We start from the raw sequence: 24968 nt of genomic DNA, 5'->3' as shown, positions 1-24968 counted from the left end.
ATGGGCTGTTGGGGTAGTTATATATGATGTTGCTGGTGACTGAGAATGAGAATAGCGGTCGGAGACGGACTAGTTGGGTGTAGAGATATTGCGATACTGATGTGAATGAAGGTGATGATTGATGTATTCCGCGGCGACGTGACGCAGCTGTAACTAAGCGCGCCTGAGATTGAGGGATGATGGGTTGACGACCTCCCCGGGTTGACGATTCCGACCATTTCAACCTCAACTCCGCAACATGTGACGTCGTTTCAAAGTGCCGGCCACCTTCTCTCCACCCATCTAAAGTGGTCTAACGTGGGGCCCATTCGGCACTTGGCCGGCCAGGCACCGGGTCATCAACAATCACAACTGGATTAGCGGAGACAGATTAACACATTAGCATTCAAGTGAGATAATTTAGGATTACGGATAAACAACACCTCGTAACGAGACTTGACTCGTATGGCTGCCAGTTGACGGGATTCCGCAAACCCGCGGATTCCTAGGAAATACCCTCCGCGGGAAACGTAATCAATCACTCACTCACCATAACAACGCGGCAAAAACAACAATCATACACTGCCAGCCCATCTTATCAGCCCCGCATCTCCGCACCACGATCCATCTAGCGTCTAGAAGGGAACACGCGGCCCATCCATGGGCACAATGCTCATGTCACCGCCCCCGCCGCTAGCGCCGCCCGCGCCACCCGCGTTCCCTCTCGCCCCACTTCCCTTCCTCCTGGACCTCACGTGTCCCATCCAACTCCCCACCAACGCCAAGGCGGCTACTACCCCATGGCCATTCGCCGTCGCGTAAGATACCGAGGAGATACAAAGCTGACACCAGCGGGCCAAGTGCGGCCCCCGACGAGACGCTACAATCCTACGTCACGCGCCGCTACTATGAGGCAGTGTACCTAGGCGAGGTAAGCAATTCCGCATCCCATGCAAGCTGACGTCAGATGCTCGCGCCGCTCGCGGGACTGGTGGCCGACTTGCAGCGCGCAGCTGTGAACGATGGATTTGCCAGCGTCGCTCAAGGCCTGATCGTTCCCCTCATGGCGACCGAGGAACGGCATCGACGCACGCTCGCACCAGTCGTGTCGGCCTTGCTCTCAAGTGGCAACACACTAGCGGGGAAGGCGCGGATCGACACTGCTGTCATCGCTGCCGCTCTGGAGAACATGGAACGGGGCGTCCTCGAGGCGGGCGTCGGGCTACGCGCGAACTCGCGGGTCGTTGTTGATGGCGCCCGTGGACTAGCCCAGCGCACACTGAGTCAGGAGTTCGAGATGCGCGAGTAGGTACAATCAGTTGACTTGGCTGACGTGCGTCAGAGTTATGCTCCAGCTCATCCTCCTCCTCATGTACCGCGCGGCGCGACCCGAGTCCATGGAGCCCAAGCAGAAACGGAAGAAGGAATCACTGTCTCCGACCGAGGACACGGACGCTGCCCTCGTGCACCTCACGGACCGCATCAGCGTGTGGTTGGCGATGAGCGAGCTAGACATCGAAGGGGGAAAGGGCAAGGCTCGCGCCGACAGTGGGCCAGCCAGTGCAGTCATGGCGTTTTGGGCCGTACTGACGACCTTCCTCCCGCGCGAGGCCGCATTCCTCACTGCTTTCCACATCAAGGTCTTTGGAAAGGAGATTCCCCCAGAACTCGTGCCACAGAAGAAGCGGCGCAAGCCAGAAGTTACGCACCGCCTACCACGGCGCTCGTCACTTTCCTCCACCGCATCCGGACCCACATCCATGGCAATGGGCCGGAGCAGCTCGCGCACATCTGCTGCTTCACCGCAGCGCTCACTGCTCGACCTTGACCTTGAACCTGAGCCGAAACGTGCGCGGCAGTTCCAAGCGCGCCCGCTTCCCAAGCTCAAGCGCGCCAACTCGATGGCCACGCGACGGGAAGCCAAGGCTCCAGAGCCGGTGCGGGATACGAATGGCGGGCTCATGGGCCGCAGCTTAGCGAGATCACAGTCGTCTATGCCTGCGCTGTCACGCGCCCTCTCGCGAACCACGTCGCAGTCACAATCCCAGTCGCAGGCTCGGAGTCTGGCCAAAGCCCAGTCCGAGACTTTCGTTTCAGCCACGCCGGTCAAGGCCAACCCGTTCCGCCGCGCGGTACACCACCCAACCCCGATCCGCGAGGAGCCGTCGTCGGCCGAACGCAGCGTGCGCTCCTATGTTGCTGAGACGCCCATTGCCAACCGAATCGACCGCTCGCCCTACGTCGGAGAGACGCCGCGCGCACCTGCGCTCGTGGCGGAGACTCCTGTGGCGCGGCGGCACGGCCCCGCCTTGGTCGCTGAAACGCCGTACGCGCCTCGCATCTCGACCATTGCCGAGACGCCAGGTGGCGACAGCGAGGACGACCTCGCGGGGCTCATGGTGCCGACCGACGACGAGGAGAGCGACTAACCCTCGCCAACATTCAATTCAAGCCACACAGCATCCCCAATTCTCCCCTCACTGTTGTAATCAATACCATGCATGAACCCAACTGCAATCTACACAATGTCGTCGTCGAGCTTGAACACGCTGTTTTCCCGCGGCCCGAGGTCGTCAATCTCATCATCCCACACATCGTTGTGCACGTCGCGCGTGTCATGCCCCTCGGTCTCTTCCAGCTCGACCGCGACTGCTCCAGCGCCGCCAGCCGCCGCTGCGGGAGCGAAGGCGTGTGTGCGGCCCTGGGCGTCGCGGTACGAATGTGACGGCAGTGGCTGGTACAGGTCTGCAATCTCGGAGCGGCGCCGTGCGCGCGAGTGCAGCAGGTGCGCGAGGTAGAGGAACACGGTGGTGCCGAGGAGGTTGGCGACAATGTCACCAAACTGGAAGTGCTTCCACTGCGATCAGTCAAGCCGAAAGTCTACGCACCGGAAGCATGGCCTGGATGAACTCGCTGATCACCCCGCCGAACAAGAACGCCAGTACGAGGGTCAGGAGGAGCGGCGCGCGCCTGATATACCACACGCGGCGGTGTGGTCCTCTGTGCGTCAGCGTTGGGTTAAATAGAGAGCAAAGGATGGAGGGACGCACTCTGGAACCTCGAAGACGAAGTAGATCAAGAATGCGGCGAAGCCCATCTACTATCAGCTTGATTGGGTTGACAACGTACGCCGAAGAAGTGCAGTGCCTTGTCGTTGAGCGGGAGTTCGGGGAGCGGCGCGAATCCCAATACGCCGAGAAGGAGAGTCCACACGGCCACCGCGGCGATGATGGCCTGATGTTAGCGGTGTGGGGGGTGGAGAAAGGAGACTCACCGGTCGGACATTGAGAGGCAGGTCGCGTACGGGATATGAGCGGAGGAAGAAGTCTTCGACGCGCTCAAACGCGTATTGCAGCGCCACGGTTGGGCGGGGATATGCTGGCATTGCCAGAGGAGGGGGACTGAAACCAAAGGCTAATAGTGGCGCGAGGGTTGTGCCAGGTATCGGGCCGCGATGGTAATGGGTAGGAAATAGTGGATTGGGTGGTTGACGGTGGATGGTGGATGGTGGAGGCGCGATGACGGAGGCTGTCGGCCTTGGGCCTCGGGTAGCAAACACGTGATCTACGCCTTGCCGCTTCCTACTGATGTCGTAACGTCGTACGTGCTACCATGGCATGCATCATGCATTGCGTAGAGAGCGTGGAGGGCGTGTAACAGGCATGCAAGCAGAGAATTCATGGCCTGGATCGATGAATCTAGATACATGAGACAAGGTCCCAAACGCTCCACCACTACAATACGATCCGTACTCGGCTCCTTCTTGTCCACACCACATCTACCTCTCTCAACACATACATCTCACGATCCATACGACCTAATCCACGGCTCCAGTACAACCCGGGCCTTTGTTTTTCAGCAAATCAGAACAGCACCAACGACCCCTTAACTCAGTTGGTAGAGTGTCAGATTCCAATGCGGAATACAGCTTGTCGTTCGTCGAAAGCATCCTGGAGGTCGTCCGTTCAAGTCGGGCAGGGGTCGAGCGCGCACGCGCGCCTTTTTGCTTGTGCGAGGTGTTGAGGGTCGGTGGTTGGCAGGTTGGAAGGGTAAGAAGGGTGGAGGGTAGGAAGGTCAGGAAGAGTTGGGTCAATGTTCGGTGGAGGCTCAAACTCGGCGCTGACGTTGGTGGTTCGCTTAGTTGGCTGCGTCAAGCATTAGAAAACATCTGGAATCCATGCTGGCTAGTTTGCGCCGCTGGACCCTTGGTCCGTAGACTACGGACTCGACTAGACTGTTCGTGACATGCACGGATATCAAACGATCACCATTGGCATCAATGCTCGCCGATGTACATTTGAATGGTTGCGCCCTTCCAGCCGATCAGACTGTTACCGTCTCTGATGGATCTGAGTCGCCTCATTCCAGACACCCACGTTAAGCGACGACTGGCCATGCCCAACATCTCCTAGCACCTCCCAGCCACACGCGGTTCCTCAGCGGTCAGGAAATGCGCCGGTCGTCGTGTACGGCAAGCGCGACGATCGCCGTGCATGGATCAAGGTGAGGGCGGCGCAGTTGGAGACCTTGCCGAGTCGCTGTCACGGCGTGTGCAAGAGCCAGGACATGGGTGCTTCAGGACCGGCTCGCTCAATCGACGCCCTTCTAATGCCCGGGCTCGTCTTGCTCGAGATCACACTTCTGAGCTTGGCTTGAGGTGCAAGACAGGTGGACAAGCCACGGCCATGAACGGAAGATGGCGTCGTTTGATGGGGCTCGAGCCGAGCTGGTTGACCTAACGCTGCGCCCTAAGATTACCGCACTGCGCAGAACTTTACCAGACGATAGAGCGGCCAACCTCGGGCAGACAAGTTACACGGTGGACCCTCACAGATCAACCAACTTTCGTCACGGATGCCTGACAGCAGAGAACAGGTAAGATGGATTTGCCTGTTAGTTGCGCCGTCCACATGGGAAGCGGCTGTAGAAGACGACAGGCGCTGCGACGGTGAACCCGTAGAGGGAAAGTGAGCAGAGCAGCATAGATGTGAGTAGAAGAGTATGGCGGGGTGCGAGCTGAAAAGCTGGAAATGATTGCAGTACCGTACAGTTTCTGTATGCTCGCACATTCTCGTCTGTGCGGCCAGAATCTGCCCGCTGTCCGAGCGCTATCAGCGACCTCGCGTATCTCTGCCTGGCTGGGGCTGGATCGGGTCGCACAAACAAAGGGAAATCAAAATCAAGTGGAGGGCTAGATGGGAGGTGGAGGTCGGAGAATCGCAGTGAGCGGCGCAGTCGAAACCAGGCGGTCGGACTTGGTATCGCCAGATCGAGCCTACCTCGCAATCATCGGTGGCGGACGCACTGTCCAAGATTGCCCGCAGCTTCCCTGCACGATGACAAACCTTGCCTTCAACAGCTTGTTCGGAACGCATTCGAAAATCGCAGGAACAGAATACCGCATATCGGAGGCCGATGTAATGCTCCGTCGGTCTTGTCCGAGCCAGGGTTCAACTCGATGGTGCCTGCAGGTGAAAGGAATGAGAGTGTTAGTTGTCTCGTGATAATGGCCGTGCGCGGGCGTGGCATGAGGCGTCGCCTAGTAGGGTGTAGTAGGGTCAGAGCATGTGCGGATGGGAATGAGGTAGGGAGGAATGAGGTCTGGTGAGTAGTGAGGCTGCTTGGCTGGGGAGAAGCAGACAGCTGATGTTCATCACCGTCGTGGCGCGAGCACGCGCGCGACGGATTGTGCTACTCTGAGGAGATGTTGCTCATGGTACCGAGGAGTCACGAGCGAGATCCCGACCGGCATGCCATTGGGGCCAGTGAGGCCAGGGAGGCTAACGACTGGGACTCGCAGGGCCGTCCAGATGGCATTGAAGGCTGGACTGCCTGTCGAGCGCACTTCGTCCAGCAGCGGGGCTTCGCCTGTGGCGCTGGGCGTAACTATGGCTGTGTACCTGCCCGCAAGAGCGTCGAAGGTTGGTCGAAGAGCCGCGATGCCGTCGTACGCCGTAGTGTAGGTCGATCGCGAGATGTGCTGACCGGCCTCGCACTGAGCGCGGGCAGAGGCGTCAAGGAGGTGAGGACGCGCACCATAGTCGGCCAGTAGCGAGATGCGCGCTTCAGCTGCCATCACAGTGGCGTGCCACTGTGGGACAGGGTTCAGCTCTGGGAGATCGAGCCGTTCGACCTCGGCGCCAGCAGCTTCGAGCGCGGCCGCTGCGGCCTCCAATGCAGCATCCGTCGCTGGCTCGGCAAGATGCCAGGCAGGCGACTGCACGACTGCAAACCGCGCCGCAGAGAAGTCAAGCTCCCCCGGCGGTGGTTGTGTGTCATCGTGTAGGCCATAGATGTTGGTCAAAAGGGTGATATCGTCTACGCTCCGTGCGAAGAACCCCACGGTGTCCAGCGAGATCGAGTCTTCTGTAAGCTGGGAGTTGAATGCTCTAGCTTACAGATGCGGACACCTTCCCTCGACACTGCGTTCCATGTCGGCTTGAGACCCACTACGCCACAGTACGACGCAGGCCGAATGACGCTCCCAGCGGTCTGCGCACCAATCGCCAATGGCACATGCATGTCTGCCACAGCAGCTGCAGACCCAGTGCTGCTCCCACCCGGGGACCGATCGGCATTGTGGGGATTGTTAGTGGGAGGACCAAGGGACGAACTGGAGTTAGACAAGGTCTACTGGGGTAGGTCTACCTTCCTCGTCGACTCACCAACCGAGCTGAGTTGTGGATGTCTTGCCGAAGATCAAAGCACCGGCGGAGCGCAGCATGGTGACAAGAGGTGCGTCTGAGGCAGGCACCTTGCCCTTGAAGATGGGGCAGTTGTGTTCCGTCGGCATATCATCCGTGTCGATGATGTCCTTGAGACCGACAGCGAGGCCGTGCAGCGGACCGCGCTGGTCTGGAGGAAGGGAATCGAGCTTTCGTGCCGAGGCGAGGATAGATTCGGGATCGAAGAAGGCCCATGCATGGATGTCGGGTTCACGAGACTGAACACGGGATATCAGGGCGCGCGCACTGCCGTTAGTTGTACGTTCATTGTATCACTAACTAATATCACTCACTACTCTTCGACGCTCAACCTTCCCTCACGTAGGAGCGGACCAACCTCACAAGCGGTGAGCTCATGCAGTGGCCGCGAGGACGTGAATGTGCCAGTCATCTGGGCCATAGTGAGTGGTCTTGTTTGGGAACCCCCCGAAAGAAACAATGGAGAAGAATCCAGTGAAGAAGTGTTGAAATGGTTGGAGAGAAGGTGGGCATTCGAGTACGCGTCCCCCCGCATCCATTCTCAACTGAGTAGGAAGGAATGCGGGAATCCCGGGCGGCAGTTCCGAGTCACGTGCAGGAAGGTTCAAGAAGCCGATCATCGCTGGGGGGTGGGCTTTCAAACAACTGGACTGGTGTGTGATGTAGAGTTGATGCGAGTCTGAGAATGCCAGAGTATTGGATGCGCGTTCGTGTTTGAGGTGATTAGATACACAGGTGAGGGGGGACGTGATGCAGTGAGTGAGGTGTGTTAGAGCTGGCCATTGGGATGGATAAGTATGGGGCGTGTTCGGAAACAATCGCGCAATCGCGGGGCCTGCCTGGCCCATGGGGAGTTGAGCGGGGGTGGGGTTGAGTTCGATTCGAGTTTCAAAGTCAAGAGACGAGGTGACAAGGCACAATAACCTGAGGTTGTTCGAGGAACAAGGGGTGGGGCCACTGGGGCTCATGAGGGTTACTATGGCATGTTGAGTACCATCGGTATATACGGCCATTAGATCCGATAATCTGGCGGACTCCATAGGCTTTCTCTAGCAAAGTGGGCCTTTCAAGAGATTATTCTTCTCCCGGCAATGTAAGATCCGGTGCATCGCCGTTTAGATCGGCCCGGCCATTAGGTATGAGGTGTGAGAACCATAAGCTCCGTGCGGATCAACAACGCGCCCAAAACGCAAAACGAGACCGAACGTGTGTGACGCGCTGAAAGGTGTCAGGAGTGAACTAGCAATACAGCGTTCTCGGCAACATGTCCATGTGAGCGTGTGCACGGTCTTTGGAGGCGCGGAGGGCAGGTGGCTGACTTGTTAATTCCAAAGGCACTGCAGATCACTGATTAGATCCGTGATGTAACCACAGACGCAAAGACCACATCATGTCCTCTGCGATTGAGACTTTTGAACCCTGTGCCCTTGTTTGATCCCACACAAGCAAGAATGGGACAATCACGCCAGTTACTCGATATAGGCAAAGACAAACCTACGCGAGGGGGACATCCAGCGAGCAGATTGTAACGCATGGCGCGCGCGTGCTCTCCCCCACTCCCACTCCCACTCCCACTCCCACTTGTTGAGCGGCCAACGTCGGCTTTGTCTTGATGGCCCAATGAGATGATGGGGGTTGAGCGGCGCTGAAACACAAGAAAACGCGGCAATCAACAAGCGACTCAATCAGAAACCGTATCCGAGAATAGGTACGGGAAATAATCCATAGCAAGTGATGCCAAGACATTTGTGTTACTGAAGCACGCAAGTGGAAGACCTCGAGGTGGGCCAGGGGTTTAGCGGAGCTTGTGGCTTGGCTCATCAATCCCTTACATGCCCGACAGGGAGTGTAGCGACAATATTGCGGGTTGAAACCCCATGTGGGCCCAGGTGAGCCCCGCAGAGGATGACAATACATATGACAATAAGGCAAACAGGGATTTTAGGTGGAAGCCCCACTCTACAGCCCCAAGTATTGCCCCGCAATACGGCAAGGGTTGGAAGGGAGACGACGTCGTCTTCATCTTTGTGGAGTAACAAGTAAGGAGTAGGACTTGGAGAACCACAGCTTGGCGGCCGCAAGAGGAGAAAGAGGAGGGGGGGAGACGAGTGTCGAAAATGTTGGAACGTGTATTAGGCCGTCGGCCGATCTCTGCCGATCCGAGAGGTTTTGAGAGGGGGGACAGGGTGGATGACTGACTGACTGACAGTTGACAGTGAGTTCCTGAAACGCCACATGAAGAGCGAGGAATAAAGAGAGTGTAGTGAGATATTTAGACAGTTGGTACATGGGGATGCATGGGATGTGAACCAGTCAAGGTGACACTTAACACACCAAGTCAGGGCTTGAAAAGGCCATCACAACTCTTTTATCTTCCCTGATACCATATTGTCATATCATTATGACCATTTGGATTGATTAACAATGTTCAGGTTGTCGAAAGGTCTAAAAGCCCGACTAGAGCCATGTAAACCCTTTGAGCCCTAATAACCCTGAAAATGACTGTACCTGTATACCTGTGTAATACCTGAACCCCCTCTTTTTGGATTCCCATCCATTCCCATCGTAATGACATATTCACTTTGGGGAAACAAAAACTCCCATCAGCAACCCCGGCTAGCGTTTTTACCGAAAACTGACTCCTTCTTCTAGTCCCAAACGGAATCAAATTATGAAAACAATTGTCTTTGGATTGGTTGATTCAAATCGGGATTGCACTCGGCCACCAAGGATTGGCCGAATCTCGGAAGGGGAGACAACGCGGCCTGTAGCATGTTGGGGGCCCACCACCACGGATCGTTCCTGACACACCTTTGCCGCTCATGGTCTGCATAGTCTTCCTCCTGCCTTCAGCCTCCAGTCTCCAGTCTCACAGCCCGCAGCCTCCAGCCCAGCCATGCCGACCGGACAACCCGGGTTGCACCCGCGTGCCTTGTCTCGCCTCGCGCACCCGCTCCAGCGTGGGGCCGGTTGGGGGACTGGACCAGACACACTTCCTGGATGTAGACACGATCAGCAAGGACAGGGCTAACCACCTCGGAACACGACTCGAGGCAAGGCAGCCGACTAGCTAGCTGACAACCAGAACGAGGAGCAACACCAGAGGAACCACCCCACATCCCCACAGCTCACCCTTTCACAAACCCCTGCCCTAGCCATCTAGCGGCGCTCTTCTCCACTGCCGCACCATACCCTCCTAACCCAAAGGACAGTTGCTAGTCAACATCCGTTAGGCAGACGCAGCAAGGATGCGCCCATTAGGATGCACCTGTCGCTGACTGGTTCCTTGGGCCTGTATCCCTCGTTCCCTCACTCCCTCCCTCCCGACCCCAATCCTCCAATCCTCCTCCAATCCTCCAATCCCCCCGCACTCTTGTCTAAAGAGTCGCTCCATAGGCTGGATTGCATGGGTGGGTGAGGGTGAACTTGAAGGCGATGCGGGAGAGGTTGCAGATGCCACGACGACGGACAATGTCACTTCAGAATTCGACCGTCCCTAGCGTGGACCGATCCATCCCATCACGCCCCTATATCAGTTCCCCACTTCGGCCAACTCACACCCTTCCCTTTTCGTTTATAACCAACCATCCTTCCTCTTCATCGCTCATCCATACACATACAAAACCATTATGCCTGAGCTCAAGCGCCACGCCGGTGTCCAGGACAGCCACGAAGGCAGCAAGTCCAGCTACCCTCCTCCTGCTCGTGTCCAGGGCAAGGACGGCCACCCCAAGCCTCACATCGGTCCCGACTTTGCTGCCTACAAGGCCGAATGGGAGAAGTCGGTTGGCCCCGACGCTGACAAGTGGTGGGGCCAGAAGGCGCGCGAGTGCCTCGACTGGTTCTCCGACTTCAAGACTGTCTTTGCTGGTGGCTTTGAGGCCGGCGACATCCAGTGGTTGTGAGTTTCCTCTCTTCTCTTCCCTTCATCTCTATCCCAACAAAGAGAACCCGTGGACTGCGACCAAAAAGTGGAGGTCGGTGCATCCAGGCATTGAGATGTCGGTTGCCCCAAAAAGACGGAACGAGTGGGAGCGAGCGCCGTCGTCGCCGAAATGTTGGGGCAAGGTCGGATGACTTGCGTCTAGGCTCATCGCTACTGGCTACTGGCTACTTGCTACCTATGGTTGGGTGCGAGTGGTCGCATGATGATATGAGCACGCCACCAGCCACTCCACCCTTGGTTGGCGGCCAGCCAGTCTCCCCGTCGTGGTCACCCTGTCTGCCCGTCTTGTCTCGCCATTGCCATTATAATCCACATGCCGCGTCTCCAATATATACTGTGACGCAGGTGGCTGACATCTCCCCAGCCCTGAGGGCACTCTCAACGCCGCCTACAACTGTGTTGACCGCCACTACTACAAGAACCCCGACAAGGTCGCCATCATCTACGAGGCTGACGAGCCGTCCGACTCGCGTGAGATCACCTACCGTGAGCTCTTCCACGAGGTCTGCCGTGTCGCCAATGTCCTCCGCTCGTGGGGCGTCAAGAGGGGCGACGCCGTCTCGGTCTAGTGAGTACCCGCGTCCACGCGCCCGATGGAATGCATCGGGGCAGTGTGGGTTTGTTTGTCGCGCCACTAACGCCCCCCCAGCCTCCCCATGACCTGGCAGGCTGTTGTCGCCTTCCTCGCCTGTGCCCGTATTGGTGCGGTCCACTCTGCCGTCTTTGCCGGTTTCTCTGCCGAGTCGCTCCGTGACCGTGTCAACGACTGCGAGTGCAAGGTCCTTATCACCACCGACGAGGGTCGCCGTGGTGGCAAGACCATTGCCACTAAGGCAATTGTCGACGCCGCCCTCGCTCAGTGCCCGCTTATCGAGAAGGTGCTTGTTCTTCGCCGCACTGGCTCCAAGGTTCCTATGACTGAGGGCCGTGACTTCTGGTGGGACGAGGAGGCCGAGAAGCTCTCCTCTTACTCTGTTTGCGAGCACATGAACTCGGAGGACCCCCTCTTCATTCTCTACACCTCGGGCTCCACTGGTAAGCCCAAGGGTGTCGTCCACTCGACCGCTGGCTACCTCCTCGGCGGCTACCTCACTGTCAAGTACGTCTTCGACTTGCACCCAGACGACCGCTTCGCCTGCATGGCCGACGTTGGATGGATTACTGGCCACACCTACATTGTCTACGGCCCTCTCTGCTTGGGTGTCACTACCACTGTCTTCGAGTCGACTCCTGTCTACCCTACCGCTTCGCGCTACTGGGACGCTGTTGACAAGTGGAAGCTTACCCAGCTTTACACTGCTCCCACCGCCATCCGTCTCCTCCGCCGCATGGGCGAGGACGCCGTTAAGAACCACGACCTCTCTTCGCTCCGTGTTCTCGGCACGGTCGGTGAGCCGATTAACCCGGAGGCGTGGCACTGGTACAACGACCACGCTGGCCGCGGCCAGTGCGCCATTGTCGACACCTACTGGATGACCGAGACCGGTTCGCACATGGTCACCCCCCTCCCCGGTGCCATTGCGACCAAGCCCGGTTCGGCCACCTTCCCCTTCTTCGGTGTCGACGTCGACATTCTCGACCCCACCAACGGCAAGGTCCTCGAGGGCGGTGACGTCGAGGGTGTCCTCGCCGCCAAGCGACCCTGGCCCGCTATCGCGCGTACCATCTACCGTGACCACAAGCGCTACCTCGAGACCTACATGAAGCCCTACCCCGGCTACTTCTTCTTCGGCGACGGTGCTGCTCGCGACGAGGACGGTTACCTCTGGATCAAGGGCCGTGTCGACGACGTCATCAACGTGTCGGGCCACCGTCTCTCGACCGCCGAGGTCGAATCGGCGCTCATCCTCCACAAGGGTGTCTCTGAGACTGCCGTCGTCGGCTGCCCCGACGAGCTCACTGGCCAGGCCGTCTACGCCTTTGTCCAGATGAAGCCCGAGTTTGACATCAAGGCGACGTCGGTTGACGCTCTCACCAAGGAGCTCGCCATCCAGGTCCGCAAGGTCATTGGTCCCTTTGCCGCTCCCAAGCGCATCTTCCTCGTCTCGGACCTTCCCAAGACTCGCTCGGGCAAGATCATGCGCCGTATTCTCCGCAAGATCTGCTCGAAGGAGGCTGACTCCCTTGGAGACCTCTCGTCGATGGAGAAGCCCGAGATTGTCGACTCCCTCACCGACCAGGTCTACAAGGCCATGGGCTGGAAGTAAACACTTGCCATGTGCGAGTGAAATAAAGATGGCGGCTCCCCATTGAGCGCCACATTTCCTTGTGACTAGTACAGAGGGAGTTCGGACCAGCAGTGTCATTGTATATGCAGCAGTGAGATTTTGGCTCTGGTTGGCGCTTGGAAGCGAGGTCGGCGTTTGCAGGCGAGTGACCACTGACCCTGACGTTGATGACCATGTGGTGAGGGGCACTGCTATGGCGTCGAGACTGTTAGAAGACTATCAGTCGGGGCACTGCTATGGCGAGCGTCGAGACTGTTAGAAGACCATCGCAGGCGGGTCACCGCAGCGGTGAATAGCAGCCACTGCAATGGCCAACACTACAGTCGCCGCAGTGATCACCAGAGCCGCCAACGTCATCAAGCATCGCCTGGAAGCTGTCCACGCTATCAGTATCGACTCGGAAAGTTAAAATTGACCGGTAGATAACCCTCACCTTGTAACCCATCCTACTCGCCACACATACACATGACATATAAAAACTCTCTCACTCACTGAAATATAATCGATAAATACCCCATCTTGCCGACCTTGTAGGTCATGTATAGAACACACACTTTGACAAATCAATTTATCAGCACCCACGCCTATATTTTAGTTACCGAGATATTAACTATTCTCTCCGCCACGGACATGCTCGATCCCGACCTTTAGCTCGGCATAGATATGTGGCGGGCGTGGCAGACACGTGAAGCGCCGTGATTTTCCCGGTATGACTGTCTACATTCCAACGCGCCCGCCGACGGTGTGTGTAAGTCCTTTGCTCTGCTGCTGCATCCGTCGTCTTCCTTTGCGCCCTAACTCGTCAGAGACGAGAGGTGCTACCATAAGTGGATGCGCTGGAATTGAGTCGTTAGGCCGCTCTCAGCCCGTCCACACTCCGCTTCTAAACCCTCCTCGATGTTTCTCTCACGATATCCGCAGCTCAAGTTAGCCACTTGATGTTGACGTTGTTACTCTGTTGGTTATTCGGCGGCCTGTCATGCTCGTAGCCCTACAAACGCCAGCAACTCCAGAGCCATACTTCTATCACCCAGACGCCACTCCGAAAGCTCCGACACCGCCAAAAGCTCCAACACCGCCAAAAGGTAGGCTGAGCAACTGAATGCCCTGTTGACGAGAGTGGGATTCGAACCCACGTCCGAAGACTGCGGAGAATGCGTCCAAATGCCACTCTCGTGGTTTGGACGTCACCTTAACACAGCGCCTTAGACCGCTCGGCCATCTCGCCGATAAAGTACGGGGTTTCCAAGTGGCATATGCCTCGGTCGCCTGTGAATGAGACGTAGGTTGCCCGGTGGTGTGGGATCTCCAAGGAGTTTTTCAGTTCTCAGCGTAGAGTCCAGTGTGTTTCGACTTGGGAGGCGTTCTGCCCGTCGGGGATGAAAATAACTGCCGCGGTTGTCATAGAGTTTTCTGTAGCAGTGGGCCCAGGATGGGAAGTAAACTGTTTATACGATCCATCAGGACGGAGTGGCATCAGGGCTCGGGTGGACGGTGCGTGTAGACGGAAGGAAATAGACCATCCTCGGGTTTGCCTCAGGTGGAGCCGCTGGTGGAGCTGGGACGGGTGTGTCGGACGGCTCTGGTCATGGTGGGTATGGTGTGGCGGTCTTGGCTGCCACGTTGGACGTTGAGGTGGTGTTGAGTGATCGTGGGGCCCAGTATGAGTGTCATCAGCCATGAGACCATGTAGGTGAGCACTGTACGCGTCGCGACCTGTGCTCGGATGGCGCGGCTCGGCATCGAGGAGCGTCCCCCGAGTGCGTTCTTGCACAGATAGCGAGGGAGGCAGTATTGTCTCTGACTTGTCCTGCCTATGCGAGGTAGTAGCATGAATGAGCGTAGATCGGAGAGTGTCGTCGTCAACCAGTGATCAGTGTTGACAGGACGTTGGTGTGTTTGCGCGCGACGATGTCAAAGCAGCAACGCCGACTAGGGACGATGCGAACAGGAGCGGTAAAATAGGGCTTGGAGTGAACGTAAAGTGGGCTGGCCAGTATGGTCAGCAAGCATCGTGAGTGTCATCGAGATGGCCAGACCTCCTTGCAACGCCTGCCGATTCACCGTCCCAGAGGCAGGAGACACGCAACCTGCGTCCTCCCACAAGGACAAGCGAGCGGCAAAAGGCTACGGCGAGCGGGGTTCGAACCCACGTCTAACGCTGTCACCGGACCGTTGAAGGAGCCATGGGAAGCGTCAATCCTAACCACTAGACGATCGCCGTCAACGAAAGGGACATTTCTGAGCTTTCATAAAGAGGGGCGATTTCGCTCGCTCCGGCTCCCAACATGAAGTCACCCAAGGATGTGACTGAGTGGGGCTGTGTGCATGCACGCAGGAAAGCTCGGTCAAGGAGTCGGGTTGCTGAATGGATTGGGGGAAGGTTAGAAAAGTTATTCGCGGGGTCCCGCCAACTTCTCCAGCTGCCGCCCAGGCGGACGTCGGAGAATGTCCGGCCGGATGCCCGAAAGCCGAGCAGCCAAATAATCAATCAGTGACTGCCCATTTCTCCGTCAACATCTGACATTGCTCCACACACCACAAGTAAGTCGCGACTTCTACATGTTCGAGGCGCGCGGGCGTGCATAGGGTGTCGACCATGCGGTCGGCGGAGGAGGAGGAACGGCGTGTGTCGATCTGCGGCCGGTCATGGGTGGGCAACCCGTCTGGCACACCGCGACACAACGAACACCCACGACGCAACACTCCGCCAGGTCTCTGACACTTGTCACACTTTGCACGCCCAGATCGCTTTCTCATCTTCTGGTGCTTGACAGAGCAAACCACCGTCGAGGGTGACGCTGACTCCAGCTGCCGCCTGTTGACTCGATAGTGACTCTTGCGACGAAATCTCAATCTCCGCGGTAACATCCAGGCTTGAATTGATTCATCTACAAACCTCAGCCACCGTCGAGTCGCGTCGTGTCCAAACCGCAACTTTACACTTTTGTCGCTTGTCTGAGCGTTCGCATACCTCACGAGCCCTCCCCCTCAGCGATTCGACAACCCCTCCCCCCTTAATCCCCCCCTCTCATCCCTTGCCAACGCCCTCTCCACCTCTCCCGACTCTCCCACCATGAGCCAGACGGTCCAGAAGGCCGAGGAGGCCAAGAAGAGCAGCGTCACTGCGGCAAAACCGTACCCCTTCTACTTGGGCGGTGAGTCACTGACGGTTTTGACCGGTCATTCCGCACCAGCTGATCTCAGGTCTTGCTGCGTCGTTCGCGGGCTCCATCACGCACCCCCTTGACCTGACCAAGGTCCGCCTGCAGACGTCCGAGGACAAGAAGATGATCCAGAGCTTCAGGCGAACGATCAGCAATTACGGTGAGTCTGTCTTTGGCGGCTGCTGCGGCACATGATGAACACATCCGTGCTCCGCTCCCCTACACCGGGGACGGCGTGCACAGCCGGGCACTCCGTTCTGGAAGTTGCTTGCAACCGGAAGGTTTTGCGCTCTGCACCGCCAAGCTACCGGGCAATATTGCCCCATGGACGGTGTGGATCTTGACTCCGTTCCATCACTTCCGCCGCCTCGCTTATCTCGCCTCCGCAACCCGCACTTCCAAGACTGGCTAACCCCAGGCATCCGTGGACTGTACGACGGTCTGACCGGCACGCTCCTGCGACAAATGACGTACTCGCTCATGCGCTTCGCCGCGTACGACCACTTCAAGAGCCAGCTGCACCAGGGTCCTGGCCCACCCCCCGTCTGGAAGCTGGCGGTCGCGGGCTCGTGTGCGGGTGGTCTCGCGGGCATGTTCGGTAACCCCGCCGAGCTGATCATGGTGCGCATGCAGGCGGATCGTGGAAAGCCGCCAGCCGACAGGTACAACTACCGCAACGCGATCCAGGGCTTGTATGCTATGGCAAAGCAGGAGGGCGTCACGTCGTGGTACCGCGGGCTCGTACCCAACGGCGTCCGCTCTGTGCTCATGAACGCGTCGCAGCTCGGATCATACGACTGGTTCAAGCACACGATCCTTGACTTCAAGATGTTCCAAGATGGGCCAATCGTGCATTTCCTCGCTTCCCTTGGTGCTGGTACTGTGGCTACGAGTGAGTGGACACGGCGCGGAGTTATTTTGGGGCCGCTGTTCTGACGTGCAGCCGTGTGTTCGCCTGCGGACGTCATCAAGTCGCGGGTAATGAACGCGCATGACAATGCGAGTGTCCTCAAAGTCATCAGGGACTCGGTTGCCAAGGAGGGGCCGGGCGTCTTCTTCAAGGGGTGGCTCCCAGCATGGATCCGTCTTCAGCCAAACAGTATGTGCCAGTCATAATCGCCGCTGAACGTAGCCATCTTGATCTTCCTCACGCTTGAGCAGCTCAAGAAGGGTGTTGACAGGTACCGCCGCGCCGGAGGGACGTTGCTATGAGCAGCGTCGATTTTGGAGCATCGGTCGAGTGTCGAGCAAGTGCATCTTGCTGGGTGGCGGAACAGAGGGCCAATGCGCCCCGCAGCATCCATCTCGCGCGTTCTGGCTGGCCCCGCGATTTCAGATTCCAAAGTTTGTCATAGAGACATGCAGGATTTCCATGGCCATCGGGGCGGGCAATGTCAGTTAGAGTCGGTGTTTGTTAAATGCCAAAGCCTGGCGTACTTGACACTGGGCCTGTGCCTGACCTGAACCTGTCTGGACTCTGCAACAGGTCACAGGTCCCCAAGCCTGCACGGGTCGGGCGCTTCAAGGCACTTTTTTTTTTGTCCGTTTGCGCGGGATCGCGGAGTTACAGGCATCCCGAGATGGGAAGAACAAGAGAGATGGAAGGCATGAGGGAGATGAAACGACGATGCTACAGTGTCAACGAAAGAATGAGGAAATAACGTACTGTTATGGCAATTGGTCAAGAGCCACAGTGACCCTTAGACGGGGATCGACGTCAACGCTTCCAAGGGGTAACAAGAGACTTGGCATTCAGTTGGTGTAATATTAACCTTTGTAATACCATTGTCTGGACTCAACCCAACCATTACTAGATTAGTATTAGCCCTGAAAGGAATACGCCTCCGCGTCACTTTGAACGATCATTTACCTTTGTTCCGACTTACAACTCGTCTTCAACTCATCCCTCATCCATTCATTCATCCCGCCAGCCACCCAGCACCCAGCACCCAGCACCCAGATCCCATAATCTACAACACTCACTCTTCCGTCACTTTTGCCCTCATTCCTCATCAGCCTACCCCTCTGGTTCACCCGCATCCCGCCGAATATCGCAATACCGAACGCTGTCCCCTATTATCCTAGCGAGCGATAACAAAGTCCGGGGCGCCATTCTTCCTGGTCCGGATTACAACAACCTCCAGCCGCAATTCGCCACCTCCCGCTCTAGCCGTGGTTCATAACCAACCTCACTCCTCGGCTCAACACTGCCTCACTCTCACTCACAACCCATTACATCAACGAACCAGTCACCGTCGCCACTCGTGACAGTACCCCCCCCCCCCCCCCCCCCATTTGCGCCCTACTTGGTTCCCAGCCTGCACTCCCCAGCTCCATCACCACTCCACCCACACCCACACCCGACAGCGATGATCCCATATCCACTCAACGTCGAGATTCGCTCGTCGGCAGACCTCACCTCACACTATCGGCAGTACCTTCGTGTACTTAACAACCGGACCTTCGACCTGTTGTCGCGCTTTGTGGCACGGCGGTGTGTTCACAACGGCCACCGCATGAGCGCACAAGAGTACGCGCAGATCATCAAGCCCGGCGCAACATTCTGCGCGGACGAGATCGTGGCCGACATCTCACAGCGCAGCATTGCCGCTCGCTTGCATATCGAGTTCCTCTCGTATCCTGAAAGCCTCAAGAAGGTTTGCTCGCGCGACTCGAACGGTAGCGACACACGCGAGGCGTCGCCAACAGGCAACCACGCACACTCCCCAACGCGCACGACCGGGCCGCGCCACGTCACCCGCCTCAACGAGCACGTCTTCTACCACTTTGACGAGAACTGGCGCATCGACCGCGTGTGGAGCATGCTCGAGGACGTCAGCGACCCGGCCCATCATAAGAAATTGCTATCTGTAGGCCGTGACCATTGTGAGTTTGGACATTAAAGCAGGTATGGGAACGCTTCGGCAGATGCTCAAACGCTCCAAGCAGTCTGGCCTATCCGTCCGTTCAGGCGGCCCACGGTCGTGCCTTACCCTGATACCGAATGTTTGCTGACGTCGCAGAGCCGAATCGCGCCCCATCCTCCAGACTCACCGCCGTATATATATTCCAGATCAGTGTGTCCCGTTTCCGCCGGTCCAGTCATACAGCAGTCTGCGTTGTAAGAATGCATTGATGGTGTTGTACAGTGCTAGTGTGGATGTCTCTCGTCGCTCGTCTCACGTCACACAACTCACTCAAACCTCACGTCCACCCAGTGCCCCGCACCGTCGATCACAGTGGCACGCAGCGCTTTACGCCTAGCCGGTACGTCGTCCTCGTTGCCATCGAGATCGTTGCCGAGCAGCCGCAGAGCACGTAAGGACGGGAGGACCTGCGGACCACTAGTGCGCACCGGGAAGAGTGCCGCAACAGTCGCCCGAGTACCGAGGGGAAAATACGACACGTCGAGCGTCTGATTTCAGCATGACTGCGAGGGTAGGGAAATCGAAGGCGTGAGGCAGGTAGCCCGTCCCATCCCCATAACGGGCTGCTGTGACTCACCTTCAAGACGATCATCTTACGCGCCAGCGCCCCCAATCCCCGCTCCCATTCTGGACTGGTCTTCGGTGCCGCACGCACGCCAGCGATTCCAAGCGCCCTAAGTCCGGAAGGGAGCGCAGCGACCAGTCTCTCGAGCGGCGGCAAAGCACAAAACCCAAGGTCGAGCGACGTCAGCGTGAGCCCAGTAAAGCGGGGTATGTCACGGAGCAGTCGCATCGGCGCCGGATGGGCCATGAGTGGCAAATGATGCAGTGTCGGCCGGGTAGCCTCCGTATCCCACTCGTCTTCCTCTTCTTCTCGAGAGAACGCCTCGTCTAGGAGCACGCGGATATCGCCGTCTGCCAGTCGCAGCGGACTAGCTGGAGGTAGTAGGGCTGAAGCGGAGAGCAGTGCGCCGCGGAGATGTAAGTCCAGTTCGGCGACTCCGGCGCGTACGGCTTCGGCCATCGTCACCCGTTCGCCATCTTCGTCCCATACAACCGTGTCGTCTCGCAGGAGCTGCAGCGTAAGGCGTGAACAGATATCCACGAGTCTTGGCGGCCCGCTCTCAATCCGTGGAGGATGTCCGAGAAAAGTCTCGGCAGCAGCGAGCTCAAGCTCGTTCGCCTCCTGTTCGGGAGCAACAACGGGTCTATCAGGAGCCTTAGTGTCTCTTTGTCGCCAGGATCGCGGTGGAGCAGGCCCAGCGACCCGACGCGCAGCGTACGCGTGTGCCTGCTGTTCTCGGCGGAGTAGTTCCGCTCTATTGTCAGCTGCTGATGGGGCTAATGGAGTGCTCACGGGTGCACCCCGGTGCTGTCGGGTCCCGAATTACCGGGCGTCCAGACGAGATGCGGTGGCGGTTCCTTGGAAGGACGAGAGGCGGACGAGGCGCGCGAGCGCTCCAGCAGGTCGTTTACGCTTAGGCTGTCCGTCTGGCCACGCTGAGTAGATACTGTTCCGAGGAGGTGCTTGAACGTCAGCGCGTGTTTTGGCATTGCGCGGTAAGATGGTGGTGATGAGGATTGGCGACTTGTGATCTGGTGATGGATGTTGGAACTGGAAATTAGTCAGATTAGCCTTCCCCACCCCCCCCCGCATTAGAATAGCGTTACTCGGAATGAAACTGCGTCATCATCTTTGTGCTTTGGGCCTAGAGAGGTCACGTTGGAGGGGATCCCTTCCTTGGCGACGCCCAGCCATCCATTACTGGCATTACTAGAGGGGAAGACCACATCTGCATCTCCTTGTCAACTCATCTCATCCCATCCTTGCATCCTCCATTCACTCTTCCTCCCTGTGACTATTAACATCCGGTAACATCCACCATGGGAAGCAGGCAGCAGCCCCAGCCGCCCCACCCGCCCCAGCCTCTCGGTCCCATGCGGTCCATGCGCAGCGATTCCGACAAGCCCACCGGCGACAACTACCCCCACCTCGAGTATGAGGCCCGTACGTTACCACCAGTCGACGCCGACGCTGCTGTGTACCACTCGACTGACACCAGGATACAAGTACATGACGGGCATTGACGGCCGTATTGACTCATTCATCGTGAGATCGACCCACCTTCCTTCCTAACCCCTCGCTTGCTAACGCCAGGGCGGTCACTTCTCGGGATACAACCTCTCCGCCCTGTTGTTCGCCCACCGCGAAGACGATACCAAACATGTCCAGCTTGAGGTGTGGTCCCCGCCTGGCCGTTCCAAGCCGACGTTTGAGGAGGCCAAGAAGCAGAAGTACCGCTCCGCTAAGAAGTACGAGGAGTTCGGCCCGTCCTGGGTATGTCCAGCTGTACAGTTGTTGACGTTGGCTGACATCCAGACCAACCACTGGTTCAAGGTCACGGTCATTATTCCCAAGGAGTGGGACAAGTACGAGCGTATTCAGCGTACGTCTCGGTGTAGCTGAAGCTTCACGCACTAGAAGCTGACCCCAGTCGAGTTTGACTGCTCGGGCGAGGCCATGGTTATGGACAGTGACGGCAACGTATACCACGGTCAGTTCATTGTGGTGGTCCAAGTCAACTGACACCAGGCCTCACAGGTGGATGGAGTGTTGACCGCCGTGTCGAGTTTATCATCCCCGAGAAGGACCGCAAGAAAGGCGTCGGCCACTACTACATCGAGGCTAGCTGTAACGGCATGTTCGGCCAGAACGGCGAGAACCCGCCCGACGTGAGCTGGAGCATGGAGGGCTAGCTGACCCCAGCCTAACCGGTATTACCGCCTCAACAGTGCTGACCTCACCGTGCCCAACATGGACGCCTGGCGCCTCATGTGGGACTTTGACTCTCTCCACCAGCTCAACCACGAGATGCCCTGGGACTCGTCACTGCACCACCACACCAAGAAGGTGCTGAACAACATCATTGATGTCTTCCGCATCGGCGACCTTTCTTGTATCCCTGACTGCCGCAAGGCGGCTGAGGAGATCCTCGGCAAGGACTGGGAGAAGGTCTCGGACGAGGAAAACAAGGATGCTAGCCAGCAGACTGGTCAGCTCTGGGCTTTGGGCCACTGGTGAGTTGCGAATGTGTATTCTTGTGCCTCAGTTCTAACGTCAGCCACATCGACACGGCGTGGCTCTGGCCGTTCTCAGTTACGCAGCAGAAGTCGGCCCGCTCATGGTCGACCCAGCTCGATCTCATGGACCGCTACCCGGAGCATCGCTTCGCGACGACCCAGGCCCAGCAGTACAAGTGGGTTGAGCAGCTTTACCCCTCGCTCTTCACGCGTATCAAGGAGAAGGTCAAGGAAGGTCTTTTTCAACCCACTGGTTGCACCTGGGTGGAGATGGACACGAATGTGCCGTCAGGTGAGGCGCTTGTCCGCCAGTTCCTCTACGGCCAGCGCTACTTCGAGAGCCGCTTCGGCTCGCGCTCAAAGACCTTTGTTCTTCCCGACACGTTCGGGTACTCGAGCCAGCTGCCGCAGATCTCGCGCCTCGCGGGCGCGCCAAACTTCTTCACCCAGAAGATCTCGTGGAACATCATGTAGGGCAAGCTCTTGGGACCCTCCAGCTGACAATAGCAACTCGTTCCCGCACACGACGTTCAACTGGGTCGGCTTGGATGGCACGCAGGTGCTCACTCACATGACTCCAGTGAACAACTACAATTCGCAGTGCAACATGGACGACATCCGTCGCGGCTCGACCGGACACAAGAACCTCGAGGTCACCAACCAGTCCCTGCTGTTCTTCGGTAACGGCGACGGCGGCGGTGGGCCGACTCCGCCGATGCTCGAGAAGCTCAAGCGTGCCCGTGCCATTGCCAAGCGCCACGATGCTGGTGGCCAACTGCCTCTCGTCCGCATGGGTGGTACCATCGAGAAGTTCTACGATGCTATCCGCGAGCAGACCAACAACGGTCGCACTCTCCCGACTTGGCACGGCGAGTTGTACCTCGAGATCCATCGCGCGACCTACACGACCCACGGCTCGATCAAGAAGCACAACCGTAAGATCGAGATCATGCTGCGCGAGGCGGAATATGCCACTGCAATGGCAAGCCTCAGCAACCCCAAGTACAAGTACCCGAAGGACAAGATCGACTCGGCGTGGGAGGACCTCCTGCTGTGCCAGTTCCACGACGTCCTCCCGGGTTCGTCTATCCAGATGGTGTACGACGATGCCGAGAGGATCTACCACGGCGTCGAGAAGTCGATTACCAAGGTGATTGAGGAGGCGTACCAGTCTCTGTACCAGGGCACCGCGGCTCTCTCTCCCAAGGCTAAGCTGGAGGGCAAGGCCCAGATTGTCGCAATCAACACGCTCCCGGGCACGACGCGCCTTGAGGTAATGCAAGTTCCGATTGCGGAGCACGCTTCCGTGCGCGCGCACTCAGTGCAGATGTCGAGTGACCGGAAGCACGGCTACCTGCTCATGGACGCAAGCCCCGAGAGCGCATTCGCCACTCCACGCGGGTTATATGCCGACCTCCAGCCGGCGCGCGCAACGCAGATCTCCGCAAACCGCTTCGAGCTCATCAACTCGTCAGTCAAGATGATGATCGAGGACGGCCGCATCACGAGCCTGCGTGATGTCGCGCTTGACCGCGAGCTTATCCCCGAGGGCATGAGCGGCGGCCTTGTCGTCATGGAGGACCACCCGAACTACTGGGATGCATGGGATGTCGACTTCTTCCACCTCTTCAAGCAAAAGCACCTCAAGTTCGAGAAGGTCCGGGTCAAGGATGTCGGTCCACTGCGCGCCTCGCTCAGTGTGTACCTCAAGTACGGAGACAGCGACATCGAGTTCGACGTGTCGCTGGATGCTGTACCGGCGTCGACCATGGCCGACGCACGCAGCATGGTCCGCTTCGACGCGCATATTTCGTGGCACCAGAAGCACGAGTTCCTCAAGTTTGAACTCCCGTTGGACATCCACAACGACGTTGCAACTTACGACACACAGTTCGGCACGCTTACGCGCCCGACGCACCGGAACACGAGCTGGGATGCCGCCAAGTGAGTCCCTACCGGGACAACGAGCTGACTTCAGATTCGAGGTTTGCGCGCACAAGTTCGCCGATCTGTCCGAGTACGGTTACGGTGTTGCGCTCATCAACGACTGCAAGTACGGCTAGTATGTATCTGCCAGCTTCTCCTCTGTGTTCCCCAGCTGACTCCAGTGCCGTCGACGGCAACGTCATGCGTCTCTCGCTTCTCCGTGGGCCGACCATGCCGGACCCCGACTGCGACATGGGCAAGCACGAGTTCTCGTTCGCCATCTATCCGCATGTGGGAACATACATCGAGAGCGACGTTACCCCAGTGGCGTACGCATTCAACGCGCCCATGCGTCGTAAGTCTGTTTGGGGGATGTTGTCATCCGTACTGTAGTAATTGCTAACACCTCAGTGCGGCTCGGCTCTGCGTCCACCGCGCTCACCTTCACGGGCAACCCGTTCCGCGTGGAAAATGCACGCAACGTCATCCTCGAGACGGTCAAGCGCGGCGAGGACGATGTCCATGCCGAGGGCGAGGAGCAGACATTGATCCTGCGCCTGTTTGAGCAGTTTGGTGGACACGCCAATGCGGTGTTGCAGATGTGAGTTGCGAGCGTGCCAGCTAAGATGGTTGTAGACAGCAGCTGACATCAGCACCGGCCTCGCCGTCTCCAAGGCCGAGCTTGTCAACCTCATGGAGGACCACATGGAGGACCTCAAGCTATCGTCGGCGGGCCCAAACGCCTCGAACGACGACTGTGAGATCAAGCTCCCCTTCCGTGGTTACGAGATCAAGACGGTGCGCCTCACGCTCAAGCCCGGCGCCAAGGCTAAGGCTCGTCGCGACTCCACTGGGTGGGTGAAGCTGTAGGAGGCGCGATCCGGAGAACTCTAGACACTGTAGAGCCGTTGTCTCGGAGAAAGTAAGTTAGGAAGTGTAAAGCAGTCTTGTAAGAAGATTAAATCAGAATGAAACCTTGAAGTTTGAGGATGATGTACGGAGCAATGCAG

The 24968-nt window shown here is 57.9% G+C and overlaps 8 protein-coding genes across 8 annotated transcripts; 5 read left to right on the top strand and 3 right to left on the bottom strand.

Annotated features, from left to right (window-relative positions):
* Positions 1-648: 648 nt before the first annotated feature.
* CcaverHIS019_0510180 (uncharacterized protein) lies at positions 649-2408 on the top strand (the record flags this gene model as incomplete). Its single annotated transcript, XM_060602242.1, has 4 exons — positions 649-797; positions 832-910; positions 947-1284; positions 1322-2408. 4 exons carry the CDS (start codon positions 649-651, stop codon positions 2406-2408), a joined length of 1653 nt encoding a protein of 550 aa, XP_060458655.1.
* Positions 2409-2497: 89 nt separating this feature from the next.
* CcaverHIS019_0510170 (uncharacterized protein) lies at positions 2498-3364 on the bottom strand (the record flags this gene model as incomplete). The annotated part of the gene is made up of 5 exons (XM_060602241.1): positions 2498-2836; positions 2868-2979; positions 3030-3076; positions 3109-3213; positions 3254-3364. 5 exons carry the CDS (start codon positions 3362-3364, stop codon positions 2498-2500), a joined length of 714 nt encoding a protein of 237 aa, XP_060458654.1.
* Positions 3365-5632: 2268 nt separating this feature from the next.
* CcaverHIS019_0510160 (uncharacterized protein) lies at positions 5633-7104 on the bottom strand (the record flags this gene model as incomplete). Its single annotated transcript, XM_060602240.1, has 4 exons — positions 5633-6342; positions 6378-6592; positions 6645-6950; positions 6998-7104. 4 exons carry the CDS (start codon positions 7102-7104, stop codon positions 5633-5635), a joined length of 1338 nt encoding a protein of 445 aa, XP_060458653.1.
* A 3208-nt stretch (positions 7105-10312) lies between these two features.
* Positions 10313-12836, top strand: ACS2 (uncharacterized protein; the record flags this gene model as incomplete). The annotated part of the gene is made up of 3 exons (XM_060602239.1): positions 10313-10584; positions 10994-11197; positions 11279-12836. 3 exons carry the CDS (start codon positions 10313-10315, stop codon positions 12834-12836), a joined length of 2034 nt encoding a protein of 677 aa, XP_060458652.1.
* Positions 12837-15933: 3097 nt separating this feature from the next.
* On the top strand, positions 15934-17236 carry CcaverHIS019_0510140 (uncharacterized protein; the record flags this gene model as incomplete). The annotated part of the gene is made up of 5 exons (XM_060602238.1): positions 15934-16015; positions 16065-16184; positions 16443-16916; positions 16968-17123; positions 17157-17236. The coding sequence occupies 5 exons, from the start codon at positions 15934-15936 to the stop codon at positions 17234-17236; spliced, it is 912 nt and encodes a 303-aa protein (XP_060458651.1).
* Positions 17237-18393: 1157 nt separating this feature from the next.
* Positions 18394-19149, top strand: CcaverHIS019_0510130 (uncharacterized protein; the record flags this gene model as incomplete). Its single annotated transcript, XM_060602237.1, has 3 exons — positions 18394-18858; positions 18899-18910; positions 19048-19149. The coding sequence occupies 3 exons, from the start codon at positions 18394-18396 to the stop codon at positions 19147-19149; spliced, it is 579 nt and encodes a 192-aa protein (XP_060458650.1).
* A 68-nt stretch (positions 19150-19217) lies between these two features.
* On the bottom strand, positions 19218-20505 carry CcaverHIS019_0510120 (uncharacterized protein; the record flags this gene model as incomplete). The annotated part of the gene is made up of 3 exons (XM_060602236.1): positions 19218-19439; positions 19529-20270; positions 20309-20505. The coding sequence occupies 3 exons, from the start codon at positions 20503-20505 to the stop codon at positions 19218-19220; spliced, it is 1161 nt and encodes a 386-aa protein (XP_060458649.1).
* A 330-nt stretch (positions 20506-20835) lies between these two features.
* On the top strand, positions 20836-24828 carry AMS1 (uncharacterized protein; the record flags this gene model as incomplete). Its single annotated transcript, XM_060602235.1, has 13 exons — positions 20836-20959; positions 21015-21061; positions 21110-21289; positions 21332-21398; positions 21447-21506; positions 21545-21684; positions 21719-22029; positions 22074-22502; positions 22540-23976; positions 24011-24094; positions 24141-24313; positions 24370-24559; positions 24612-24828. The coding sequence occupies 13 exons, from the start codon at positions 20836-20838 to the stop codon at positions 24826-24828; spliced, it is 3459 nt and encodes a 1152-aa protein (XP_060458648.1).
* Between the last annotated feature and the right edge of the window lie 140 nt (positions 24829-24968).

This window comes from Cutaneotrichosporon cavernicola (genome assembly GCF_030864355.1).
Source record: "Cutaneotrichosporon cavernicola HIS019 DNA, chromosome: 5".
Taxonomy (NCBI): Eukaryota; Fungi; Basidiomycota; class Tremellomycetes; order Trichosporonales; family Trichosporonaceae; genus Cutaneotrichosporon; species Cutaneotrichosporon cavernicola.
The sequence above is the reverse complement of the archived record's forward strand: the minus strand, read 5'-3'. Positions and strand labels throughout refer to the sequence as shown.